At 39.7% G+C, this 27,745-nt stretch overlaps 4 protein-coding genes across 6 annotated transcripts; 1 reads left to right on the top strand and 3 right to left on the bottom strand.

Moving 5' to 3' along the window:
• Nucleotides 1–671: 671 nt before the first annotated feature.
• irf4a (interferon regulatory factor 4a) lies at nucleotides 672–8,390 on the bottom strand. Of its 2 annotated transcripts, none has more exons than XM_028426819.1 (9): nucleotides 7,838–8,390; nucleotides 7,117–7,332; nucleotides 6,793–6,979; nucleotides 6,140–6,225; nucleotides 5,875–6,052; nucleotides 5,456–5,503; nucleotides 4,732–5,139; nucleotides 3,604–3,716; nucleotides 672–2,791 (listed from the first exon to the last, which is right to left on the bottom strand). In XM_028426819.1, exons 2-9 carry the CDS (start codon nucleotides 7,312–7,314, stop codon nucleotides 2,642–2,644), a joined length of 1,368 nt encoding a protein of 455 aa, XP_028282620.1. In that variant the 5' UTR covers nucleotides 7,315–7,332; nucleotides 7,838–8,390; the 3' UTR covers nucleotides 672–2,641. The 2 variants fall into 2 exon arrangements, with proteins under 2 accessions (XP_028282620.1, XP_028282619.1); XM_028426818.1 differs by having other exon boundaries at nucleotides 5,456–5,536; nucleotides 7,838–8,388.
• Nucleotides 8,391–8,596: 206 nt separating this feature from the next.
• Nucleotides 8,597–11,925, bottom strand: dusp22b (dual specificity phosphatase 22b). The gene is made up of 7 exons (XM_028426820.1): nucleotides 11,737–11,925; nucleotides 11,407–11,440; nucleotides 11,228–11,310; nucleotides 10,621–10,670; nucleotides 9,919–9,993; nucleotides 9,055–9,226; nucleotides 8,597–8,982 (listed from the first exon to the last, which is right to left on the bottom strand). Exons 1-7 carry the CDS (start codon nucleotides 11,755–11,757, stop codon nucleotides 8,842–8,844), a joined length of 576 nt encoding a protein of 191 aa, XP_028282621.1. The 5' UTR covers nucleotides 11,758–11,925; the 3' UTR covers nucleotides 8,597–8,841.
• A 2,150-nt stretch (nucleotides 11,926–14,075) lies between these two features.
• ripk1l (receptor (TNFRSF)-interacting serine-threonine kinase 1, like) lies at nucleotides 14,076–19,604 on the top strand. Of its 2 annotated transcripts, none has more exons than XM_028426816.1 (11): nucleotides 14,076–14,344; nucleotides 14,660–14,822; nucleotides 15,603–15,759; nucleotides 15,898–16,035; nucleotides 16,112–16,343; nucleotides 16,433–16,582; nucleotides 17,004–17,080; nucleotides 17,173–17,242; nucleotides 17,334–17,936; nucleotides 18,059–18,208; nucleotides 18,354–19,604. In XM_028426816.1, the coding sequence occupies exons 2-11, from the start codon at nucleotides 14,662–14,664 to the stop codon at nucleotides 18,644–18,646; spliced, it is 2,031 nt and encodes a 676-aa protein (XP_028282617.1). In that variant the 5' UTR covers nucleotides 14,076–14,344; nucleotides 14,660–14,661; the 3' UTR covers nucleotides 18,647–19,604. The 2 variants fall into 2 exon arrangements, with proteins under 2 accessions (XP_028282617.1, XP_028282616.1); XM_028426815.1 differs by having other exon boundaries at nucleotides 14,077–14,344; nucleotides 17,331–17,936.
• Nucleotides 19,605–21,643: 2,039 nt separating this feature from the next.
• Nucleotides 21,644–27,264, bottom strand: opn7a (opsin 7, group member a). The gene is made up of 5 exons (XM_028428065.1): nucleotides 27,177–27,264; nucleotides 25,392–25,554; nucleotides 24,920–25,047; nucleotides 23,033–23,367; nucleotides 21,644–22,249 (listed from the first exon to the last, which is right to left on the bottom strand). The coding sequence occupies exons 1-5, from the start codon at nucleotides 27,262–27,264 to the stop codon at nucleotides 21,644–21,646; spliced, it is 1,320 nt and encodes a 439-aa protein (XP_028283866.1).
• Between the last annotated feature and the right edge of the window lie 481 nt (nucleotides 27,265–27,745).

Here is a 27,745-nt window from a genome sequence, read left to right as displayed (position 1 = left end):
CAGCAACACACTTCAATTTGACCCCCAGAATTGATAAATCTACACATTTTAACATGATTTTTGAAATTAGCATTCAGAAAAAAAACCTTTGAGTTTAAGCTAAATCAACACAGATATTAAAAAACATTATAGAGTTAGTGTAAAGTGTGAAGCTTCCCAGAAACAACATTTCCATGTGCAAGAGACAGCTTCATGAATACAGTGTTGCTGTGATTGACATGTCATGTCATGTCTTATATCAGATAGTTTGACACTGTTGCAAACACATTATATCTTTCAATCAGTCAAATTTCATGAGTCATTATGCTACTGACAGAAACAGAGAGAAATTGTGGCAGTTGCTGGTTTCACTGTGTCTGTCAAACGTTTTAAAAGGTTTTTTTTGTGCACCGTCCGATCACTCCAAACCTGAGAGAGAGACGATGTTGCTTGGAGCAACGGCTCATACAGGCGGAAAAAAAAGAGAAAAAAAAGAAGCCTGACTACAAATGATGTGGCTTCCTGCAGAGGGGGAAACACCATGGCAAATGTGTGAATGTGTCTTTTTTTTTCTTTTTTGTCTTTTTCTAACCAAATATGAGTCTCTCAGTCTTCCTCCCTTTTGTTTGCAAATGTTTGAAGCTCAAAGACAAAACATAGCCCAGTAGACAAAAGTAGTTGCAGATGTTTATTTCAAAATATGTGGTGCAATTGTAGAAATAAAAAAAAAATCAATTTCAATTTCTAGTAAACATTTCTCAAAAAATTTCATACAAATTTGGTGATTTCCTCACATTTTGTTCCTAAATGTTTTACTGTATCTGTAAACCATGACTATGATACGAAATGTGTGTGTGTGTCTGTGTTTGAGTCACCGATGCTGTAGGTGGGTGAGTCACATGTTTTATCCTGAGTCCATAAATGTCAATTCCTGATAACAGTAATACCGCAACTGTGTGACATATACCCACCTACGTATAAACACATATGCTCATTTACTACACACACACACACACACACACTCCAATACACAGTACCACAGCAGAACATTAAAGTTGATTGATACTGACTGTGAAGTATGGTAAAACACAAAGTCACTCAAGCAGAGAATCAGATCAGTGGGGTGACTGGAGGCTTGAGTAGGGGGGGGAAGGATTTATGGTTCAAAAATGAAAGAAAAACATTCCTGCCTGTGATTTTGGTCAGACATTTGAAGCAATTGTGAAAGTGATGTGGTTTAAGTGTGAAGGAAGTAAGTGCAAAGATCGAAACTCTGGACCACAGAAGAAAAACATAACAAAACCTGCATTCCTCCTACTCCAGCATTCACCTTTAAAGCTGGAAGAGGAATTCCAGCACGCTCATTCTGGCATTTCCTGTAATGTGCATCATTTCTAACTAGGCATTACGTGGCCTGACTCTAAGTACATCTGTAGGCGGACGCTGCATCCACAGGAGTGTGAGCTTCCACCAGGCGATGGGAACCAGTGACCTTCTCCCTGTCTAAACCGGCACACAAACCGCAAAGGTAGTTTTTCTTCCCATTTGTAAGGCCACTGGTTTCAGGTAAAGAGGAACAGGTACAGCAAGTTACGAGATGAGTCTAAATTTCCAGTCAACTTCTGCCAGTCCACATAGGTCAAAGCTCATAAGTCAATCCAGTCTTTTAAGAATCAGTTTTTAACATCAGCAAGACCGACTTCATGCTATGTGTGGTGTCTAGCACATAATACAAATGATTTTGTGTTTTTAATGTCTGTAAGTTTCACAGGAAATATGGCATGCTAGCAGAAAATCTCCAGGACCTTTCACCACAAGAGGCAAGAGTATGGCAGTATAACATATAAGTTTAATGTTCCAACATGGGACAATCATTTAGGGTTATAATGCACTGTGGATTTGGTCTGTAGATCTGTCAGAGCTGATCTGCAGTGGTCATGAATTTGGCCGAGGCACCAGGCTAGGGTCTGGGTGTTTTAATGCACATGATTTCTAAAGCCTGTCAAATCTAAAATATAATATAGTAAATACAGACAATATGTAGCTACATACTTCATTACTATCTGAAATATGATTAAGTGCATCCTGTAGCTACTGTAAGTGGGAATCAAGAGTAACAATACCACACCAGTGATAACTTACATTTCTCGTACATTCCAATAAATAGGACTAATCGTGGTTCACTTGCTCATCTAAGTAAATGTTTATTCTACATATCAAGCATGTGACAAAAAGGCTTCGCCTTGGCTGTTACCTAATTTGAGAGCAACAATCACATTGTCAGCTGTTACCTGTAAATATGAAGTATTCATTCATCCCTTTGACGTATCAGTGTTTGTCTTAGAGGCCATTCTTCCTGTGCACCTGTGCTAGTATTTCCTGTCTCAGTTGCCCTCCACTCCACTCACCACCACCCCCACCCACCCTCAAACCGCATCCTTCACACTGTCACAATAATATTTGTAGAGAAGAAAAAAAAACTTCACTCCACACTCACAGACACGAATTCCAAGACACAAAGGCGTGCAAGTGAAAACAACAGGGTCTTCCCCGTAAATACCCCTCAGTCCACTTACAGTACGAAGGCCTACAGTCACAGGGCACGACAAAAGGTCAGAGCTGCACACTCACATTCATACCCTCCTGTATGTGTGTTCATCTGTCATTCCTGAATATGCTGCAGAGATCTCTGGGAGGGATAGTCAATTGTTGGAGGGGTGTTCTGTTCCTGGATGTGATCGAAAGCCCGCAGGTAGTGACCATTGTTCTGCTGGTAATAGTGCACCAGTTTCCTGGCGAACAGTGGCTCCACCTAAAGTGAAATTATGTCTCCGTATGAAAGATGTATGTTAACAATACCCTATCATGTTGCACAATACAAAGGCAGAGAGCATGCTTTTTCTACAAGCAGTGGTGAGTAAGTGCATTGCAAAAACATGTATATCTTATCTATGTATCTTATAGCTTATTATAAGTAATCCACCAGTGTCTTTTCCCTTGTGATGTAACGTAAGTAAGAGGAATATAAGAGTCTTGTATGTGTTGTCTAAATCCTATAGGTATACAGTGTATTTGTATGCATTAGCATAATAACTTAACTTAAACTTAATGCTAATGTTAGCTCAATATCATGCATTTATCTCCCTTTACTCCGATAAAATTTGTAGCGAGTTTGCCAATTTGCGGCTAAGCAAGCATTCATTTTCTGAATTTTTACTTGTTAACTTCTTTAATAAGTTAATGAGCAGTTATTTAGGAATAAACATGTTTCAATTATTAATGAACGTTTTAAGAAAGTCGATATTATTTTTCTTTTAGCTAATGCTAACTGATGTAAGTTCTCCAAACAGCTTACAGTAGCTACGGTTACTGCTACCTGTTTTTAGCGGTTTGTAGATAGTATCATTTTCTTTTATAGTCCAGTTTTCTGATTTAAAATGGTTTATATTGGTATAGCATTATATATTAAATATTTTATTTATTGTTATCTTTTGAGAATGTAAGTAAGGAACGTAAGGATAGGTGACTAAATGGGCATAATGTTTTTTTTTAGGAAGTTGATGTCTCTATTTAATAAAAACACTATAGGCAGTATTAGCCATATGTAATTGAAATGTGGTGTACCTGTGCTGTGATCAACTTCCGTGGCCGCTGTGGATCGGGATACTCGTCTCCAAAGCATAGCACCACCTGGTGTCTTGGTAGATGACGACCATTATGGGCAAAAGTTTGAAGCTCTGAGAGGAAAAGAAACAAAAAACCAAAGGGATATGAATTTTGAGCAAACACTTTGCTCTCATGACATTTTCCCTAACTGATATGACTTCTCTGGAAATTACAGATGAGGATGATGGAAAGGTGGCACAGAAAAGACTATTATGTTGTGCAGTGTGGTGGACCACAGGAGGTGGGTGGGGACTCCACACACTTTGGCCCCCCCTGCTGAGAATGAGAGTGGATTCTTTGTGCTACCTCAACACGCATAGGGACTTACCCGTGCATCTGAAGTACCTGCAGCCTCTCCTTAATAATTTCCCACCTCCATCATCACAATCTGCCTGACCCTTGTCTGACTGCAGGAAGCTGTGGCAGCATGTTTATTAAAGTTTTCTTAGTTATTCTAAAGAATTTAATGAGGAGGAAGAGTCAAAGCTGATACTTCTAACAAAAACCATGCACATCACACAATACACAAGTATGGGCATCTGTTCACTTAAATTGGCTGCAGCATCCAGTCAGCGAGCCAAGTAATCTGAATTACAGCAAGATGGGAAAGTTGTGAATAACATTTCCTACACCAATATTCTGAATATTGATTTAAAAAATCTTTTTTGATAAACTCCGCTACACAAATAAATGCTTTTGTGGTACAATAGTAACATCTCAGAGACATTGGGCTAAACAGCTATCATGTAATTTTGTAAAAACTTACATTTTCTTAGGCCTGTTCAGTAAAATTTGAAGCAATTACTGGAGTCTGTTTCATGCTATAATGTACGCTACTAGAAAACTACTTGATAGCTTAATAGATATAGATCAAAAGTAGGTCAAATAGTTTTTATGAGCCAGTTTCTTGTATGGTATGATTCTAAGAATACAGATGGCATATGCTACACAGATACAGATTTTTGGCCTATAAATAAGAAATCTTGAGTTGAGGGAATATTTCGCTTTACTCTTATCAAACTGTGCAGGATGTTTCTGTACTGTACCATCCAGACTTGGAGATCTGAACAGCATGCCGGTGCTTACCAGTGAGGAACTGCTGGGTGTCAAACAGTTTGCATGGCTGCTCCTTCTCCAGCTTGTTGGGTTTATCCATAAATGGAGCCAGAGGCCCCTCCCAGTATACTCGTCCTTGGCACAGGCGCTTAGCGTATAGCCCGTCAGGTTCCATCCACAGAAGCACCCCCTTTGCCAGTACATTAGGAAGCATTTCTGCTCCCTGTCTCTGAGACTCGGGGTATGGGAATGGAAACAGAATGATTTCTGCCCCGCTGTGAAACCTGTCCTCTAAACATGGAGAAGAAGAGGAGGAGGAGGGCGGAGAGGAGGAGGAGGAGGAGGAGGAAGAGGTGATGCGACAACCTTCTGGGCTGGTGGTAGTAACTTGTTTTACTAAGGACTCTCTGTAGAACAGGGACACATGCAGGCTCAAATCTGGAAGAAAGTGAGAAGCATGTAGGAGGGACAGCATTATCATTCTGATTCTCTTAAGGTCTTCAGTTTTAGTCACTGCTCTTTCATCATTTTTAACCCTTTGTATCAAAGTTGTTGACTTTCATGGCCTGTTTTTCTGTGTTTTAGAAAAGGGAAGTAAGTGTTGTTGTTGGTGGTTCTTATCTGTAGATGCAAATACGGTAGCATTTAATAGCACGTTAATAATAGTGTTAGTCTATGTGTGTGTGTGTGTGTGTGTGTGTGTGTGTGTGTGTGTGTGTGTGTCCGTCCTAATGCACCTGAAACAATCCTTTACCTGTTATGGCATTGTTCTGGTCCATTGTGTACACAGACGGTTGAGACTCTGAAAAGTAGGTGTGGAAGGCGAGCTGAAAACCTGCATGGAATAATATTAAAAAAATAATAATAATGTGGTGCTTTTGTAGATTTTTGTGTTTATATCTGGAGCAACTTTGAGGAATGTAAGGTTTTGTCTGCTGCACCATATGTTTTAATGTGTATATGAGAAGGTTATAATAAAACAATACAATACTTTATAAAGATGCTGCTGCTTTATAGTAATGTCCAAATTACTGAAGGCTTTTCTTTTAGTTTATAACCAGATCATATCATTACATAATCAATTAAGCGTCATCAGAAACATCCTGTATTTTGTCAGCGCAAATAATAAAAGGGATTACGGCACTAAACATTGAATTAGACATAACATCTTACCATTTTCTGAGTGTGATGCAGGCCAGGCCCGAGGAATCGATGGAGGGTAGTGGCACTGACCATACTGCAATTCTGTATGTGGCCCATGGTGATGTGATGCAGTAAGAGGTTGTTGCTCTGGCGGTCCATGGTAATCCCTCCAGTCCCTTCTCTCCTGAGAAATCATAAAGCTGGGGACCTGAGAAGGAAGCACGAGAAAGGTCACTCAGAGAAGACATTATGCTTTCCCTAGTTTTTTTTTTTACGGCAGGATGCAGCAGCTGACCTGGTTGTGCAGTGATGCGAATGAAGAAATGTAGCCAACTGCATTTACATGTGATGGCGTATCCTCCATACTGGTCATCTTCATTCCTAGAAATGTATGTGAATAAAGAGAAAAGAAGATTAGTGTTATAATCTAGGCCATTCCTAACACTGGTACTTTTGTGGCAAAAAATATCACAGATCGTTTTCACAGATGAACTGAGACTATATGAGATGCTTAATTCCGTGAACTTATCTACTGCCTTGTTCACAGCTTCGAACTGTGAATGTGTTTTTGTGCACTTGTGAAGTGCTTTTTGTTTGTTTTGAGTGTTAAGTGTAAGCCCAGATAGCGAGAGCAGCTCTGGTGCGACAAAAAGCCTGTAGTAGTATGATGTTAGACACTTAGTTATGCAAGGCTGGAGGTCGTCTGGTTGTGTTATGTGCACCCTGCACTTAGTAACCGAAGCCCTCTAAAAAAAGCACTAAGGCCTTTTTGGTACATGCTTTGGCTTCCTTTGTGCTTCCTGCCTCAGAATCAACTGCAGTGGTGCATGTGTATGTAGAAAATCACCAATAGTTTATAAAGAGGTTGAGCTGTGTGTGTCAAATACAGATCTAAATGTCTTAGTCTTGTCCCTTATTCAGTACTCTTCAGCTCTACATTCACAATACCTTTCTTTGCTCCCTCTGGAATGATTCTGTAGACTTTGTATGGATCTGAGATGTCCAGTTGGCTTCTTTCTACTAGTTCATCAAAGTCATTGCTTTTATTAAGCGCGCAGCGTAGTCTGGTTTTCCATGTGGGGGGATCTGGTTTGTCCACACCTTCCTTATATTTTCCCTTAAACATCGCCCATGCCTGAAAACAAAAAAAATAAGTATTTTTTTTAATGTCAAACCAAAACTTAAATAATATGATGAACATCCAGGTTGTAATCAACTCATGTGCAGAGTGTGTGTGCATGTCTGTGTGTGTGTGGAATGTGATGAATTGACCTTGAAGAGTGCAGCATCCTCGTCTCGATTGTAGTCTTGTTTTCCTGCATGTTTCCATGGAATCCTAAAGATGGTTTTCTCATCATTTTCCCAAACCAGGCCGGGATATCGTCCGCTGTCAATCTGATCGATCAGCCACTGTCTCAGCTTGCCATTGCCGCAACTGACCGACAGGCCACTGTCCTCATCCAGGTTCATTTTTGCAACATAAAATCACTGTGGGCACAGCATGGTGCAGCTTAGATATTTACTACAAGACTCTCACTAAGCCAGAAAAGATGCATTTGATAAAATACCAGAGTTTAGCACTGTTGTCATTATCAATAACATGTTTTTAAGCTTCCGTGCTAAGCTAGTTAAGCCCACATCTTCTGCAGCCCTGACTGTAACAGTAGCAATCACTTAAAACTACTTTCTATCTTGTCATCTCGCAATGGGTTTTTTACATTACAAGCAATACGCAGTACAAGATAAGGATGTAAGTAGAGGGGCTGAAGTGAGTCACATGTGGCACAATTTTAACTGTGAGGAAATAAATGTGACTCATTTAAAGATACATCCATGAATACATGTGTGTGTTCCACCTATAATACACTCTACTGTTTAATATGTAGTTGAAATGTGCTAGTTAATGTTGAGGTTGGATCTTCACTGTGATCACACACCTTAAAAGTTGTCATCACTCGGTATCATTTCTCACTTATAAAGTGCTGCTGCTTACCTTTGAGCAGGTTGTGCAAGGTCCACCGCTGAAATCTGTTATGAAGCTTTCAGGGTCCTATTCTTAAGTGTTATCACATCTTGATTTGTTAAAAGGGAGGAGCCTCTCGGTCTCTGAGAAGTTCAAAAGGAGATGTGCAGCAACTGGGCGTTCATTTCTGTTAAACTTGCACCCACACACATCTGTGGTGGGGAATCCCTTTCAGTGACACCCTGCAGCAGCCACTGGGATGGAATGGAACAATTACCTGCACTAAAAAAATATCACCCCCACATATTTGTTATTTTTCTAAAAGCCTGTAAGCGTAAGCCTGATTTCCACTGACTGAGTGGAAACGTCTGTAGAGCTTTTTATAACGAAATATTGTTATTAGGAAAAGACATGCATCGGTGTGACATAGGGCACCAATGTAAGAATACACATACTTGGCTTCAACATACACTTGTTTTAGAAGAGTACTTTGTTAGTAATACTGCCACCCAGTGGATACCTTAGAGCACGGGTATTTGTGATGTGCAGTCACATCACAAATATCTCCTAAAATTGCTGAACTTTTACTGCTTTAAAGCCTTTAAAAAACACACTTGTGTAAAAAGAGTGACAAGAGTGTGATCTTTGTGTTTTTGATGCCACCATGCATGACCTCTCTTGCACATTGACAAACAGGAAGAGAACCAGGAAACACAGTCGTAAACAGAGCGCACAATGTATCTTATCACCTCCAACATGACAGCCCACCAACACACACGCACACACATACACACAACACTACACTCCTCTGCTGCTTTTATTTAACAATTTGAAATTATAATGACACAGTGAAAAACAGAGTGCATAACATTTATAAGTTAGAAAAAGCACCAGAAATGTTGGTTTATGTTTTTTTAAGAAAAAAAATGCGTACAGTAGGATGAACAGTCTCTTGCATCCATTCATGTCCTCATCTGTGATCCAGACAAAAGTCCACAACACCAGATATCCAGTCTGTGCTGCAAAGAATCTGATCAAATACCTCCAGGTGGGGTAGATGCAGTCTTTTCTGCCTCCTCACTCTTGACTTTGGATGCCCTTGCCAGCAAGTCACGTATATCAGCCTCATCATTGAAGGGGTTGTCCTTATATTCCTTCTGTAGCCACTCTCTGAACTACAAAAATAAAAAAGATTTGTTAATGTAAATCTGTAGTTAATGTTATCACCATGTTCCCAAGGCACTGACCTGCTCAGCTTGACTAGTCTCAAACTCCTGGAGCTGCCGCTGGAAGCCCAGGTTGGGGCCAGCACAGGGCCGTGCCACCTTCACCGCAGCCAGCACCTCTTGCCAGCCCAGTCCTGTCACCGTCATGATGTAAGCTACAACCAGGGTGACACTGCGAGACACACCTGCCAAACTGAGAATCACAGTGAAAATCTGACTCTGGTATAATAGAGAAAATACACATCAGAGTTATTGCTCATTTTCTAACAGGTGGCACGCTGATTTACCAGATATATGAGAATAATACATAAATAATTGACGTTAAGAAGTATTAAGCAGCATAGAAACAGTTGTCAAAGCAGTGCTTATAAATAGTATTTCTGAGAAGAAAAACCCTATGTTTTTTAAAAAAAAACATAACTATACCCTGTTAACACATTGTCAGCCACAGCACTGCACAGGCACAGACTTGCTACTTTACTCTTTTTGGGAAGTTCAAGAATAGACCTTTATCATTGAATCTATTCCGTGCAGCAGTTATACATGAGTTCACTTGCACACTTAGCGACGATCTGTTTTTTCCCCAGATAATAAACTGATATGTTTGTGATTGTTTAAGATAGATAGAGGAAATCTATGAGGAGATGACATTTCTATGCTGCTGCTCAGTGCATTTTAGGTCCTTAGCTCTTATTGCACGAGCTGAGCGCACAGCTCTGATGTCAGGCCTGTATTGCATGAGCCATCAGAGCTGAGTTCCCCTCAAAGAAATACATCATACTTATGTGTCGTCAGCATTTGTGTAAAAAAAAATACTTTTAAGGGACAACTCTGAGCAGCATGTCTTCTTGAAATAATCAAGACTACAGACGATCTTTCTCTCACCAGTGAACCAGGCAGCCTTCTCCTTTCAGGCGGGACTCGTGCATGAACATTATGCTTTCTTTAAAGTGCTGAGTCCTATGAGGCATAAGAAAATCCTTGTTAAATAGGTCATGACCACATCAAACCACTATGAAAATGTGACAAGATCTGCTGTTTAAACTGTACCTGCTGTTCTTTTTCTACACAAGGACAAAGGTGTAATGTTTTTAACACAATGGGAGCATGATGTGCCTTTAGGTTTGAAAGAATGGGTGTCACATTTCACACAGCTAAATCTAAGGAGGCAATGTATGAGTAAAAAAGTGGTTGTGTGTATGCGTGTACTAACAGCATGTTGCAATAATTGTGTAAGAGATGTGAATACGCGGATTAAAAATGTGAATTCAATGATAGATAAGTGAGCTGCATGCACCATTTCTTCATATAAAAACAACTGCATGTTGTACATATTCATGCCAAAATAACAGCTACGCATCAAGAGCCGAGTCCAGCTGTGTTACTGCGGTCTAGTCAGAGAAATGGTTCACAGTTAGAGCCTGTGAAAGCATATCATTTACACGTTAGTTTGAAGAAAATGAACCTCAGACGCCCACACAGTGCAGCCTCAGATGAATGTGGTACTCTCTCTCTCTCTCAGTGTGTTTTTCAGCTTTTCATTGTTCTATGTCATGTTGCTGTGCTGCACATTTTTTCAACACTTACAGGTTTTGTGTGGGCAGGTCGGCCGCTGAAATGCACAGATAGGTCATCTCCTGGTGGACAAAGTGCACTGGTTACCTGCCAGCAGTCGCTTGCTTAACACAAGTCAGTAATTTTACATTGCTTTAAAAGAGTCGATGATGGGAATGCAGTTTGCGTAATGTCAATTTTGAGACTTTAGCTCTTTTCTCCACTTCATGTTGAAATCATTAACAATCCCCAAAACACAATAATAATGAAGGAAGGCTGCACACTGGCTGAAACAAGAACAAACGCCTACTCTGATACCCACGCAGGCACACAATTCAGCTCTCTGACCGAACCGACTGCCATTGAATGGCATTTTTCATGATACTCTAAGAATCACATGAGTGACAAACTACCCTGCTGATTGTTGACTTGCTCGGGAGTAACAACTGTTTGCTCAGGAAGAAGAACTATTGACGAGCACTTCCTCCTGAAGAAACCTGCCAGACTAGTCTTTGGGACTGAGTCACGCACAGTGTACCAATACATTTCAGCTTCACATATTTGGTGAATGGTGTTAATCTGCACTTTTTTAATCCATATTTAGATTGAATATATACCAAGATAATGCAGAGCTTCTCACCGGGAGGATAGGAGCTGGACTGTCATGAATGGACAGGATGTGAGTAATGTTGTTTCTAGCCAACTGTTCTCTGTCCTTTGCATCTAGGGAGAGACAGCACCACAGTCAATAGTTACAGACATATGCACCTATAAGAATCAAATGAAAACAACAAAAGAAAAATGCACTTTGAGGCACACCTTTGAAATTTCCTAAGTATAAATCAGGCAGGACCTACAAGGACAGAGCATAGGGAGACACAGTCAGAATGCACCATAAATAAAGACATGCAACAGCTGCATTAAAAATCACAGCCTTAAAATATTACGTGATAAGTAGGAATTAAATTTAACCCTGACACCCTGTGAATAGATACATATAATCACCCCTCTTTAAAGCAAAAAGCAAGCCTACACTAATCCATTGAGTAATCTAACGAGGAGACAAAACTTTATTTTGTTAAACATCCTCCAATGATCCCTGTAACACGAAGCAGCGCTTCAACCGAGAGCGCTTTTAAGACACACTACCTTGTTGATGCCATTCCCCATGCTGACAGACAGCGTCTGGAAAAACGAGAGTTAAAAGAAAAGCCACTGTGTTGTTTTAGACTGCTTATCTGGGGGTCTTGGTAGCTTCCTAAATCCCACTGTAAGGGAGCGAAAGCAGCAGCCCAGCGTCCGAGTGAGATGAGCACTGAATTGCCCGAGCTGCCCGTGTTGAATTCTGGGAGACGTAGTTTACTCATGTAAGGAGATCGGCGCTTGCTGTTATCTGAAACCCAACACTGCATTTGTGTTGCTGGAATATTTATACCTTGCAGACACCCCGTGTGGGTCCCACGACAGCAAACTTTATAAATACAACAGACCGTCAACAGTCATAGGATAATTATCCAACCATCTGTGGCAACATTACAGGAATACAAAGGCCCACTGCTGAACTACCAGTGTGGAAGAATGAGGCATTATCTTAATACTAAAACTTGGAAGCAGAATTGTTGAAGAAATATCCCATTAAATCTGAAACTTGACAGATATGATATATGAGAAATATACTGAGGAAATATAGGCTATAGGCTAAAGTAAAAATACAATAGAAGAAAGAACACCGATAACAAGTTGTATGAGTGAAATATCACTAATTTGAACTAGAATATTTCATGTATATCTGGGTTGCACAATATTTTTGGCAATATACTGTACGTAGATGAGTATATCAGCTGACAGAAATGAGTTGGAGGTCATATATTATTGAGTGTGTAAAGTGTCAGTCACTGATAGCATAGAGATTTTAATTTAATCAGTTTATTTCACTATAGGGTTGTAACTATATAACAGCATGTTCTCCGCAATAAGGTGAAAGGAAAATATGTGAATGTTGGCAATCAGCCATAAGGAGTTGAACAATATCTGCATGCTATATATCAGAAACAAAATATATATATATTGTGCAAAATATATATATTGTGCTTCCATAATATGTATGATCACCTATGGTCAGTTGTTAAATAGCATAATTTTGAAACACACCTCTCACACAAGTTTGTGAATGTGCCAGGAGAAGACAAAGTGGCCTCTGTCTCTGTCTTCCAAGACGGACAAGTGAGGTCTCCTGGCTACTATAGGACTACCCAGAAAAGGGTTAGACTATCACAGGAGGTTGAACTCATCCCTTACTTACATGACACCATGAAAAAGGAATTTTGATGTCACATTAGAGAAAATACCAGTGTCAAAGGGGAAGAGTAGAGGGCATACATGCTAGTAGTACTTTTTAATTCTGCACCGTCAACTGTATTTTTGCCCATAGGGATCACAGGTCTACACAGACTACAGCTCTACAGCTCATCACTAACTGGAAAGAACCACGTCCTTCCCCTATATGTCTGGAAGCACAAAAACAACCTGACCATAAAACCAGTGTGGCGGCTGAAGAGGCCAATCACACATGACTCAAGCCTCGACAGTGCTCCTGTTACAGAGAAATGATGGCACCTGGCAACGCTGTACAGATCATTATCATGAAAGGAGCATCAACAGGAAGTACATCTACTACCCCCTGCCCCACATTGACAGCACATTTACACCGCAGGCCCCATGAAGTTTGGTTATAACTTCCTGCCGATCTGTCGTTGTATGTGGGGCAGCGTGTGACTATCAGACTTGAATGAAAGAAGACATCTGCAGCATATATGTGAGTGACAGAAGAATAAGATATCGGTCTCATTGCTCAGTTGTGAGAAGCTACAGTGTCCATTTTTTCATTTGAAGTGTTGATGATGATTGGCTAAAATTAATCAAATCACAGATCAAATGTAGTTTATATGTCAATTACTGTCACAGGTACCTGGATTTTTTTCTTCTTCTAAATAATTCAACAATTTCCAGCACTAGATAAGAATAACAGAAGGAAAAAATGTGACAATACCAGACAGGTAAATATGATACTACTTTGTTGTGGTTTTAGTGTGTAAAAAGAGGCATTTATAGTGTGGGTGTTCACAGATAGGTTGCCCAAAATGTAGGCCTACATGTCGTACATCACCCACACTTTCAGAGGCTACAATTCAGGTGGTTTCCCGCTCTAGTTTCACATAAATGCTTGTTTTATCAATGAAGTTTTTTTCTAGGTTAAGGCATCCGCTGTGCTCTTTTGATTGTACATTTACAGTTTGCTTTTCCTGCATCCTGTTTTTTTTAAGATTCTGGGTAGGCTTTCCATTTATGCTTTTAGATACAGCTGAAAAAGCAATACACTAGATTAAGCATCAGATCTTTTTGCAGTCTTAGTTTGCACAGATTAAAGTGACCAGTAGGTGGCATTAATGTCACACGCCGGGATTTACAGCCGATCAGGGGAATTCAGCGTCTCAAAAAAAACTCAAAATAAGACCCTTAATGAGAGGCAGACACTTTTAACTCTTATATCATGTATTTGTGTTTTGTTTGGACGCGTCTGCATCTTCAATCCTGAATCTACTTGCGGTCCTGTTTTGGATCTGTTATCGACTATGTTTGTCTGTTTGTAGTTTTTTAGTTTTGTATGCCGCTGAACTGGTTTCACTTTTTCAACGACGTCGAGGAAATCCCGGAAATAAGAATAAAGTCCTTGTCGTGGAGTTGGCAGCACTTTTAGGTAACTGTTTCATGCCAGTTTAAAAGTAAAAAGTTAGAATTAGTTCCTTAAAGTTGTTTTAATTGATAATAAGTTGGATAATATTAGCTAAGTTCGTTTTGTTGCGGAAACTTTTGCAGATGTGAGGTGCTAGCTTACATCGTGAGCTTGTCAAAGTGTTTTGGGTGTTACGGATGGCTAATTCGATGCGTCAGCTTTTTACTTTGTCTCCTCTCAATATCTGTCTCTGTGTTAAATAGTATTAATGTGCGAAACACGTTAATAGCATGGGTGTATCTGAGCTGTAGTTGTAATTTGGTACCTTCTTCTTCACAGGGATGGCCACCGCGCGTCATTCCTCGCTTCATATGAGTTCGACAGATCTCATTAAGAAGGAGCCCCTGGACTATGGAGGATTCGGGGAGGTTTACTTGTGCTACCATGTAACCCTCGGGCAAGTGGTGTTGAAGACCATGTACACAGGCCCTCTTCGCAGCGAGTTAGTATTCTCTGTTACTGTCTGTCCTGGGTATTCCCCCTTCGAGAGATTATAACTTGAATCATGTGTCCAGTAGGACACTGAAGAAAAGCTCCTTCACAGTTATTTATATTAGAGTTGGCAAATATTCACAGTACTAAGTACATCAAAGACAGCTGTTAACTGTATATAGCATTACATTTTATTGTTATTATCGTGGGGATAGTCTGTGAATAAGCATGCACTGATTTTTGTTCACTTCCTTTTATAATGGGGAGAAAAAAGGGATGTAAACTTATCTGAAATGGGGATGTAGTGATAACATCTGTTGATCAGCTCAGCAGCATTAACAGTTTTTCCTAATCTCACATAAGCAAACTAGATGAGGAGATGACATCTTTGTCAAACTCTTATGTATAAAACATCATAGGCTACTAATATCTCTAAAAAAGGCTGGGTTAGAAAAAACAGTAAATTGATAAAGATTTTTCTTCTTTTATCCTAACCATGTCTACAGGTTATCTATCAATCTGTATCACTGTGTATTATTATTATTATTTTAACTGAATATGCAGACGGTATATTCAATCGAGACTAGACTAGTCAAAGTCTAGATAAAGACAATCAAAAACTTTTAATTAAATTAGTTATAATAAATAATAACAGAACCACAAAATAAAATTGCTTCATATCCATGTACCTGGTCAACTTTCTACTGTAGGAATCCAGCACTTGTATCTGTTCATGATCCTTTTTTGCACTTGTCACATGCCATATCTGTTTTTTGCTCTATTTTTGTAGGGAAAATAAAAAGTCACTGCTGGATGAGGGGAACATCATGGCCAGCCTGAACCATGAGCGAGTGGTCAAATTACTAGGTGTCATTATGGAGGACAGAGACTGCTCACTAGTCATGGAGCTCATCCCTAGAGGCAACCTGCTGGTCATGTTAGAAACGGTTAGCAGCTTAAAAATTTATAGTCACACTTGAAAGTGCTACTATTATATATATATATATATATATATATATATATATATATATATATATATATATATATATATGTGTGTGTTAAATACACTAAATTCTGGTTTCTAGGTGGATGTGCCTGTATCCATCAAAGGAAGGATCATCTTAGAGATTTTAGAAGGGATGATATACCTCACAGAAAGACATGTCATACACAAAGACATCAAGCCAGAGAATATTTTAGTCGATAAGGATTTTCACATTAAGGTATCTTAAATTACCCCTAAAAGTTTATGCATTTACAGACATGGAGAATATTTATTTGTTCCTATGTCCTGCTTAGATTGCAGACCTCGGCCTGGCCACATGCCAGACATGGAGCAGGCTCTCAAAGCAGGAGTCTCGCAGGAAGAGCAATAAGGCGCAGTCGGGTGGGGCAAGAGGTGATGGCACTCTAAGCTACATGGCTCCGGAGCACCTGGAGAGTATACACACACCATCCACTGAGAAGTCTGATGTGTACAGTTTTGCAATTGTGGTTTGGGTCGTTGTGACAAGGGCAGAACCATATGCAAGTAAGCTGGGATGCCAAAACATAACAATATAAACCTAATCAATCTGATGGAACAGCAAGTCAGCTTTACAAATGTGGTTTTATCCCCAGATGCCAGAAGTGAGGAGCAAATCAGCCAGTGTGTTCGTAACGGTGAACGACCAGCAGAGAACCTCATTCCATATGATACACCTTCAGAGATAATTCAGCTTATGAAACGATGCTGGGACCACAATCCTCAGAAACGACCAACTTTTAAAGGTACAGTTTGTGTGTTTGTGTATTAGCATTAAGGCACATAGTGGAAAATAACCATAATCATACTGTAGGTAACAGAAAAATGTAGAAAGAATAACTTTAATTCTCCTTCAGCACAACTAATCTGCATACATAAGGCAGTAATTTAAACTAATATTTTGCTGCTAAAAGATGGACCTGTCATTAAATGTATACTATAAAACTGTATATCAATGTTTTGAATTTGGTTGTACATGGTCAGAGAAATCACACTGTTGATCATACAGACTGGGTTCAAGATTTTTACTTTCATGGAATATGTCCAACCATTGTGTACTGTAGCATTTTCGAAGGGCAGCAGTCTGTCGTTTTAAGCTCAGGAATTTGATCCCTGCACCTTAATATGAAGATATTGTTCCTTTACATCCTTTTTTGTTTTGTGCAGAGAGTAACGACAACTTTCTTCCTTTCTACACGGAAAAGCTTGAACCATTGGTAGAGGAAGACTTACTTGTTCTGAGGGTAAATATATGTTTCATTTTATGTGGTAGCAGGGTATAAATACAGATTTTGTGCATCTACGTATTTATTTTTCATTTTATTTTTTTGTGCAGAAATCATATGAAGGCCCAGACGAACTTGTTGAGAAGATGAAATCTTTGTCAATGACCTTTTATTCGGGAGGTGAGCCCAATTGTCTTTCTTTGTTCCTACATGTACCAAATCGCTTGGAAAAAGGGCAGCTGCATTACTTTAATCTGTCCATACCCAGCAGATGGCCCTGCTCCTCTGGTGAGTTCAGACGGAAGTGTCTCTGTGCCAGTTGAAGCCAGTATTGAGGACCTGCATGGCTTCCACTATCAGCCACCTGTGGGGTCTATTCAGTCAGATGCTATGGCCGACGTCAGCCCATCAGCACTGGAGGAGAAGCTGGATCGGGAGTTTCAGTACCACAAACATGGCAGCTATAATTGTGACAATCAGTTTGATGCTGCTAACGCCTTTCCTAAAATCTCCTCAAATCCTTTTCTGCAAAATGAATTCAGCAATTCAGATCACGCTATAAGACAACCAGAGCAAGAAAGATCCTCTGTCCATTCCTGGACTAAAGTTGAGCACCCCACCAGCCAAGAAGAGACTTGGCATCGCCTCATACCAGGGCAGTATGAGCCAATGAACACTTTCCTGCCTACTTCAACCCACCTGCCTTTGTCTGCTAGCACACCTTCTCTGCAACATTTTAACCAGCAACATCCACATTCCCACTATGACCGGCAGCAATCCTGTCCAGCTTACCAAGTGTCTGATACCTATGGGCCTGATGTCAATTCTGGGCGTGTTTTGGCTACTTCCAAGTGTGGCTCACTACAAGATCAAGGTACAACAATGCCTGTTCTGGCCAATACTAAATCTCAATGCGTTTAGTAATTTTTTGCATCATCTTTCAGGGAAACTGTGTACATATATGTATATATACTTATATTTTTGTGCTCATTCCAGGGCCTCTTTTCATTCAGAATGCCAGTGGGATCCAGATTGGAAGCAACAACACAATGAGCATCAGAAGTTATGAGTCCCCACTTAGTTCATTTTCTCCATCTGCTAATGGCTCCATTAAATATTCCATCACAGAAGCCATACTCAAATATGGTAAACACAAGCAAAAAGAATGTTGGTAGCACAGACAGCAAAGTTTGGGGCTTTATTTTAATGCTAATCACATGATTCCTTAAGTCTTTGTTAACTCTGTGAATAAATGTTCAACACAATTTATTTATGTTTTTGTCCCATTTAGAGGGCCATGCTGTGTCCGAGGACCACCTGGACCTGCTGAGGGATAACATTGGGGCCAAATGGAAGCAATGTGCACGGCGCCTTGGTCTGACCAGTGTTGAAATAGAGACCATCGATCATGACTACTGCCGTGATGGCCTGCCTGAGATGGTGCACCAGATGCTGGAGCGCTGGAAGATGAAGGAGGGATCCATTGGATGTACTATTGGGAATCTCTGCCGTGCTCTGAAAGGAACCGTAAAGGTAGAAGTGATACAGAAAATACTGGACAACTGCTGTTCCACCCAGATTTAACTCCGGTGGTCCCATTCTGTACTTTTGTACAGACTCAGAGGCTCAGTTTAACCAAACATTATTTGTTTTAATTCTTTATTTTATTACCACAAACATTGTGTTAAAAAAACACTGCCTGGAACTCACCTTTTTTGGGGGAAATGTGTTAGTTATAAGCTCAAATAGCATTTTCAAATGATATTTTCTACCAAACCTGTCTTTATGAACTTAATGTGTTAAAATGATTGTGGGTTTTTTTTTTTTTTTTTCAAAATCATACGTGTCATGATTGGCTGTTCTTAATCATGTGACATGCTTACTGCATGTAGGAGGCCAAACCAAAAATGATTACAAATGTAATACTTTAGTATTTGTTTTTTGACATTTTATTTTGTTTTGATATTATGGAAGATTCATTGCATTATGCGTAATGACTGTAGTTTTGGCAAAATGATGTACCTAGATTCCTGGTATGATAAATGGTGCGTGGTGAACATTTATTCCAGCCCAACTCAAACAATGAATCAACAACTGATCTAGTCAATGATTATGAAAGTTGTGAAACCCATGAATAGTCGTAAAGAAAAAATATAAACGTTGGTTATACAAAGAATCTAGCAAAAAGCATAGTGTTGAAGTAACACATATTATGTGCAGCCATGGGTAATTACTTGAATGTAATGTTTCCATATTACAGTACAACAAAGGTATGTGTGTATCAGCTGTGTAAGTGTGTGCAGACTCCCTGTTAATGATTGATTGTGCTTATGATGCATGTTGTTGGAGATGTGTTAATACAGTAGTTATGATTATAGATCACAGTTACTTTGTTTACTGTTGTTCAGTCTTGATGTTGGCTGTGTGTGCTACACCAAACTGTTCCGCAACATCACAAAAACCTGCAACAAGCAGTTCATCACTTTACAAATCCACAAGCCTTACCAAACCTTCAAAATAAACTACACATACATTTTTTAAATTGTGTGTTTTTGTAATTAACACTTAGATTACAACCTAACTACTTGCTTATTACTGTCTAAACAGCCTTTACACTGAGAATTCACTATTAATAAAGTAATGATGTCACATATTGTAAGTGTTGCCATGCATGTAGTTCACGCTGTATTCGCTGTAGGCCTTAAGTAACAAATTTAGAAGGTTTCACTGCAATATACAAAGCGTGTATTTTCAAGCTTTGTCTAAATACACCAGCATTTATTTTAAAATGTGAAAAATAGCTCTAGTTGAAAGGCTTAAACAGGAAGACTGTTTGAAGTCACATTTTAATAGATCTTTCAATGGATTGCAGATGTGATGATAGTATGTTTTCACAAATCAAACAGGCACTCCCTCTTTTACCTGGTGAGCTTAATGATGTCTTGACTAAACAGAGGGAATTTAATCCCTTCATTTCCATTAGGAATTAAAGATAAAGTTCAGGGAGACAAGTCTTAATAATTACATCCGTTTTCTATCAGATCGAAAGATGAAAATGGTCTCCTGTGGCTCAATAGACAAAATCTAAACTGATTAGACCCTGCATCCCAGGATGTATAACAATGAAAAAAAATATTTTATTTTATTTAGATTACACAGAACAGCTGTTTGAGATCAGTTGATAAGAAGAAAACATTCTAACAATAGCTCGAGACTCCCGAGTGAATTCCCAGATCCCAGATATATATGTTCTTTACAAATCTACACACAACAAACATATAGAACACATGAACCTAATAGTTTGTGTCCTCCAATGAAGATACTGTTAGGCAGTAAAACATACATTCCAGTTTACACTTAATAAAGACTGACTTAAAGTTCCCATTATATAGACAGTACATACCGTGCCCTATGGTAATAGTGTTATGCCACAATGTATTCTGCACATATATGTGCACATTTATACTTCATCAAGCACCATCATCTATACCTGCATTTGTAAGTACAAACAATAGTTGGGCCTGGCATAGATAAGAACATTTTACTAGAATTTGAAACGTGACGTCTGTTGTGTTGTGTAACCTGGGGAATGTCCTCACCTTAAAGGCCTTATCTTTTAAACCACGTCATATCCCTTTTTTCAACAAAGCCATGATTAAAAAGCTAATGGTGAGATTAATACAACATAGCATCCATCAATTAATGAGACTGAGGTTGAATTTATGCTTACCTTATACTAGCAGTGCTAGGACTCGTAAAAATAAATAAATAAACATTAAAAAAAAGTGTCTGCACAGAAATGAGTATGGCAGTCATTTATAACAATGCTGTCAAAAACATCTTTAACATTCATAACGGTCATGTTTGACTCCGTATTAGTTAACCTGGTGTCGTCTCTCTTTTCTTGACACTGATGAACCAATAGCAAGGCAATGATTCAGCAACTTTCATCTCATGTTTCAGGGCTAGCAAACAAAAACATGTCTGAATAATTTCATCTATGAATACAACATGAACATTCACAGTTTATTTTTTAACTTTACTAATCTGTTGTGAGCCTGTAAGATTTTTCCAATACTGCTGGGAATAGTGTTGGTTAAAATTAGCGGGAAAAATGCAATTATTGGGATTGACAAATTTCAAAGAAACTGCAAAATAGCCTCCAATAAAAGCCAACAACTAATTTAGTTGGAGAAAAACCTGCATCTCAGCCTATGTAGTCCTTAAGAATAAGATTTTAGCCACCCATCAAATGGGACTGCACTGTTTATGTTTTGTAAACTCATTGAGTCACTGCAGCCTTGATTTGTTCATTCAAGTCATTCAAAAACTAATGAACCTGAAAATTAAATATACCCCTCAAATTATAGCTGCCTCCTTCAATCTGCCGTTCTGTCTTGTGTCACATTAGCCAAAGTAAAGCACAGCTGGCCCAGAAGGAGAAGGACATAAGAGGAGGAGAAGAAGAAGACTTCAGAAATATAGCATACTTTGGGACTTTTCTTGAAAACATAAATTAATAATTGCACATTTTTAAAAGAACATGTCCAGAAATGTTCTGTAAACAATAGAAATGATAAATCAGGGCCAAGCCACTTTTGCATGCCCTGGAACCATCTCTAAATTTATATGGAAGTTCTCCATTTCTGAAGTCCTTTTTGCACACATGGTGGCTAACAGGGACTTCTTGTGGTGCACACTTTCAGCCTTCTGCTTACGTGTTTGGGAAACTGGCGTGTCCTGATCCTTCGATAAGTTACTATTGACAGCTGGGTTAGTGACACCACATATTTGTGGGTAGTGTCTGAAGCATTCAAAAGCATCTTTGCACCTGTCACAGCTGTGATCCTTCAGCTGTACTGTAGGTGGTGCAGCAGAGCAGTTGGATAGGGGGCACTGGTTGGTCTGTCTGTGGATTGTGAGAAGTCGGACTGGGCCATGCGGGCAGAGGCAGCTCTTCAGACAGGCATGGCAGGTACCCAGGTCTCTGCACATTATGCGGCGGAAGTTGGGCCTCAGCATTAGGTAGATGATTGGGTTGTAGATGGTGGAGGACTTGGCAAACATGGCAGGAATGGCAAACGCCAGAGGAGGAATGGCTTCAATGTGTCCAAAGGCAGCCCACATGGACACCACAGCGTATGGACTCCAGGCAGCAACGAAACCAATGCAGACAGCAACACTGAGCTGGTGGGGAACAAAGACATGCATATACGTTAATTCTCAACAAACCACTACCTACAAATCTAACCTTTGTAGGTAGTGGACAATAATTGAGTATTTATAGTACATACATGACACCTTTTCTTTGGCTGGATTAATTAGAACATTTATCCTTGAAACCTGAAACATTTGGCCAATATCCTTAATATTCTACAAGTTTGGTGATACCTTTTTATAAGTAGTAGTATAAAGTCCTTTTTAGAAAGTATATGATGATTTAGCAGCAGAAGCAGCAGCAGCCTCTCATCCATCACACTGTACAACTGCAGCCAGTTCCTGCTAATGAGAAGCTGCATCATAGGGAGGATCTATTGGGGTCACTGCCAATTTATTCTACAAACATAGGTGTGCGAATCTCGACAGAAGACTTGTATCTTTTAGGATACTTTGACATGCTTTTCGTGAAGCCTGGCCTTCATGTCAACCCTTTAGTTGTAGGACCACATTAGCTTTTTTGTTTATTTGTTTGTAGTTGGAGTTGGTGGTAATACAGCAAAGCTAGAAATGATTTCACACAAGCACTGAAAGTGGGCAAAGAGAACCCAATCAAACAAACAAACAAAAGAGAAATTTTGTATGGTCATTTATTTATTCAGAAAAACTTGACTACTTCTTTTTAAAAAATGTACTTTGTTCTTTAACCATTTTATTTGCGAAATGACTTGTGTCCTTATTGTTGTTGTCTTGCTGCAGGACAGTAAAATCTGCTGATATTTTAGATTTCACAAGTTTTCAAGCACCATTTACCTTAACAATAATTGCGTGGATGCTGCTTGTGTGCGTCTGCCTCGATGCATGCTGCTCCATAGTCTTGCGGGATGCATGCACTGTGAGCAGAATTCCTGTGTAGGATGCTACAATAATACAGCATGGAAGGATGTAGCAGAAGATAAAGAGCATCAAAGTGTAAGAGCGCGCTGCTGTGTGCTGATTGGACAGGCGCCAGTCAATGCAACAGGCGGTACCATATGGCTCAGGTCCGTACTCCCCCCAGTGGACCAGTGGGGAGCCAGCAAACAGCAGGGCATACACCCAAGCACAGGCAATGAGGAGACAGCCATGAAGAGAATTAAATCTGTTTCCTGTGAAAACAAAGAAGTTTATTATTATTTATTATTCACGCCGGTGTATTTATACATCTACCTGCTTTATCTGTCTGTGATGGCATTTTGTAGTAAAAATGTCTGCTACAATGTAAAGGTAGATGAGAACCTTCCTTTCTGAAGAGAGAAGACATGTGCATCATCACACTTAAGTGTGGCAGCTTGTGTAAGTGATGGACACATGGCCCTCACGATAAAAGACACAAAGACCCATTGTCCGGCCTGATAAAAAAAAAAAAGATGTTTCTCAAGAAACCCATTTCAGAGTCACTGCTCTGTCCTTGAACATACAATGATAGCTGTTTCGTAAGCCTTAAAAAATTGACTGACAATCATTTATTTCCTTTATTAGGGAAGAATGTGTTGCCTAAGTGCTGCTCTTCACAACTCTGGTTGGAAGTCGTCAGCTACCAGTGGCTTATTGTTATATTGTAGCCTACAAGCTCATCTATGAGTGGGAAAGTTAACTTTACCAGGACCAATCAATGATCCATAATGAAGATCTGGTAGACATGGGGATGTTTAGGGAGCAATGCTTAGTAATGGGATCACGAGTTATGATTGGTTAAAGGTAGCACATTAAATCTGATATTTCTTGGGTAATGAGATTTTTTCAGGTCTGTATGGACACGCAAATCCAATTGTCAATCCTGATTTTTGAATGAGACGGTCACTTTAAAGTGTTAACGTCCATTATATATGAGATATATGAGAAAAAGAAGTCAAAATTCTGAGATTAAAGTCAGAATTCTGAGGGGAAAAGTTTTCTAAGAGGAAAAAACTCATAAAAGAAAGAAAAAATCTTTTCAAATGTCTCTGATCCTCTTCCATACACATTGACTGGCAGAGAGTTCAGTAAGTTAACTTTCTTTTGAGTCCATCTGTCCTTTCTAGTTTAACAAACCATCTGCTGCTATAGTTTACAGTTTAGGAGTATTTTTCCCTCACCCACAAGACAGGAGGCAGGTTGGCAGTTGTGTCCATTTTGTTGACGTGCTAAAGGGATACAGGGTAATTACATGGATTGATCATTGTCAGACTAGCTCAGGTAGAGCATTACATGTCACACCAACTGTCTGCAGCATCAGTGTGATATAACATCAGCCTTATACATATGGACATGTCTGTTAGGATTTGATAATTAAACGCATAAGTCGATAAGTGTCCCAGTTTTTAGGTACAATCCACAATGACTGATAAGTATTTTAAAATGAGTTTAGTTTTACAGGTAATGATGCTTGTAACTTTTCCTGTATATTAGACCATTTTATGACTCTGAACAGAACGCACACTTTCTTGAGGCCAAACAAAAAGCCCAATTGCCCTGCATTAACCTACTTCAAAAGTAATTCTTATTGAGCGCAGCCCCTTAACTTGTCAGTCATCAAAGAGAGGCTAATGTGCAGTGCCTCACAGAGGGATTATCACTGCATTTCCTTCCACAGATAAATCAACAGTCAGCCACTTAGGAGTGTGATGGTTAATCCAATGTCATTTTCAATGAGCAAAAATAGCTTCTTTGAAGACTTACCATAGAGCGGATAACATACTTTCACAAAGCACACCATGCTTAGCAGGGTTAGCGTGGTCAGACTGCAGATGCCAAACAACATGCCACAAAATGCGTATATGGAGCACACTGTTTTCCCATACAGCCACCTGTGTGGGAGGGCAAGAGGGTGTGAGAAAGAGGACGATGCAAAGCAAAGACGGAGAAGGAAGATCAATGAGGGAGAAGGTGTGAAAGGGAAAAGAAGAGAGTAGCTTGAGCATGACACTCCATATCTGTGAACTCACAGGCAATCATACTGCTAACCAACCATATTGTTAAATGAACCATGAAATATGAAAGGGTGTCTGACTTAAAATACCTATAAAAAGTCTTCCCCATAGCCAGTTTCACTTGAAAGTATCCCATTCTCTGGTGGTGAGAACAGTCACTTTGTCTTTAGTTTTTTTTTTCTTCCTTTGATTAATGCTGCAGTAGTTTCCAATTTTAGTACCTGTGGTAGAAACTTGAAGTTATCGCCATAGGGTAGAGGGACAGAGTCAGGCCCAAGTCACTAATAGCGAGGTTGATGATGAAGTACTCAGCAGGCTTCAGGAGGTGCTTTTTCTTGTAGGAGAAATACAGCAGTGTGCTGTTGCCAAACAGAGAGCACACACCTGCAGAAATAAAGCAGACCAAGTTGTTATAATTACCCCATTCATTTTAGGCAAATTAATTTTTTTTGTGCTGCTGGTTGGGGGATTGAGTCAGAATTAGCTGTTCACTCAGTTGTTTACAGTTAAAGGTATGCTAAGCTAAGCTGCTGGTTGCCACTATATTGCCAAAAGTATTTGCTCATCTGCCTTTGCACACATATGAACTTAAGGGACATCCCATTCTTAATCAATAGGGTTCAGCTTCAACACTTCTGGGAAGGCTTTCCACGAGGTTTACGAGTGTGTTTATGGAAATTTTTGACCATTCTTCTAGAAGGACTAGTCAGACACTGATGTTGGATGAGAAGGGCTTCACTGTAATTCATCCCAAAGGTGTTCTATTGGGTTGAGGTCTGGACTCTGTACATACACCAAACCTGCTCATCCATGTCTTTATGGACCTTGCTTTGTGCACTGGTGCACGGTCATGTTGCAACAGGAAGGGACATCCCCAAACTGTTCCCACAAAGTTGGGAGCATGGAACAACCCCACACCATAGTCCCCTCCTCCACCAAACTTCACACTTGGCACAATGCAGTCAGAGGTGTACTGTTCCTCTGGCGGCTGCCAAACCCACCTAGTCCATTAGATTGCCAGTTGGAGAAGCATGATTCGTCACTCAAGGGAGCGCATCTCCACTGCTCTAGAGTCCAGTGCCCGTGTGCTTTACACCACTGACTCCGACGCTTTGCATTGCACTTGGTGATGTTTGGCTGGGGTGCAGCTGCTTGGCCATGGAAACCCGTTCCCTGAAGCTCTCTACGTACTGTTCTTGAGCTAATCTGAAGGCCACATGAAGTTTGAAGGTCTGTAGTGACTGACTCTGACCACTTTGTTATAACAACACTGACAGTTGACTGTGGAATATTTAGTAGTGAGGAAATTGTACTATTTGACTTCTTGCACAGGTGGCATCCTGGCATCATCACAGTACCATGCTGGTATTCACTGAGCTCTTGAGAGCCATTCTTCCACAAATGTAGGAGCAGTCTGCATGCAGAGGTGCTTGATTTTATACGCATGTGACCATGGAAGTGATTGTAACAACTGAATTCAATTATTTGGATGGGTGAGTGAATACTTTTGGCAATATGCTGTATCTACTTAAGGGGATAGTCCTCTTTCCCTTGTGTTGTAACACTATTTTTCCACAGTAGCCCACAAAGGACAAACTTGGAGGGCGTCTATGAAGAGAGGGGTATTGATTTGGTTGCCATCTGCAATCTGAAACACTAAAGTGTGGCCTGAAGCATGCCAGAGAGAAAAGAAAAGTCTATAGCTCATATTATGCAGCTCATAAATGTAGGGATTCTAACAAGATCAAGCACTGAGATGAAAGTTAACCTGGATGTGTTTTTAGTACGTGACACAACCATAGCATTTGTTATTAGAGTCCCTTTATGTTGGTGTGTTAGACACAGTGTATATGACAACATATTTAATATAAAAAAGTAATAAAGTATGTACACAGTGTCCTCCTTCAGGCTGTTATTCATTTTAACTTCAGTAGAACTCACAGTTATCAAATTAATTGTTGGTTTCTTCAGGTGTTTAATTAAAAAATTGTGTAGACTCAACTCACCAAAGACAGAGTAGACCACAGCCACAGTGATATCCATTGGTACAGGAATATTAGAGAGGAATGCAAAGTCTTCAGCTAAAACTGCCATCTGAAAACAGAAGAGTCATTTCAAGAATGAAACTAGCTGACAGTATATTACTTTTTGTGTGTAGGCTGTTTGCTGTAGAACATGTTGCAGGTCTTTTTTCATTTTATAGCCTGCTTGTACAACGTGGGTCGTTTACAGACAGCTTAACTTGGCTTTATGTATCCCTAAAGCGAGCTTTAAGCACAAAATATCACTGTTGCTGTTTAATTTTGACCCATTTTGGGTCACTCTCACATATCTCATAATGTCATCTAAAACAGCAGGCAGGCAAATGTTTTCAGTTAAAAGTTCTAAAAAACCACTGTACATAACATGCTCAGTGCCAAACAGCAGGCAAAACCTGTTAGCAACTAGCTCTTCAACATGGTGGAGCTTTTAGCGCCTGAAGAGACAGATATATCCCTCAGGAGTTTGTAGAGACTAAATGAAAAATAAAAGCACTAAAGGAGAGTGAATGTCGAACTGTTTACCATGTGGACAC

The sequence above is a fragment of the Parambassis ranga genome, chromosome 17 (assembly GCF_900634625.1).
Source record: "Parambassis ranga chromosome 17, fParRan2.1, whole genome shotgun sequence".
NCBI lineage: Eukaryota > Metazoa > Chordata > Actinopteri > Ambassidae > Parambassis > Parambassis ranga.
This window is presented reverse-complemented; position numbering and strand designations above follow the sequence as displayed.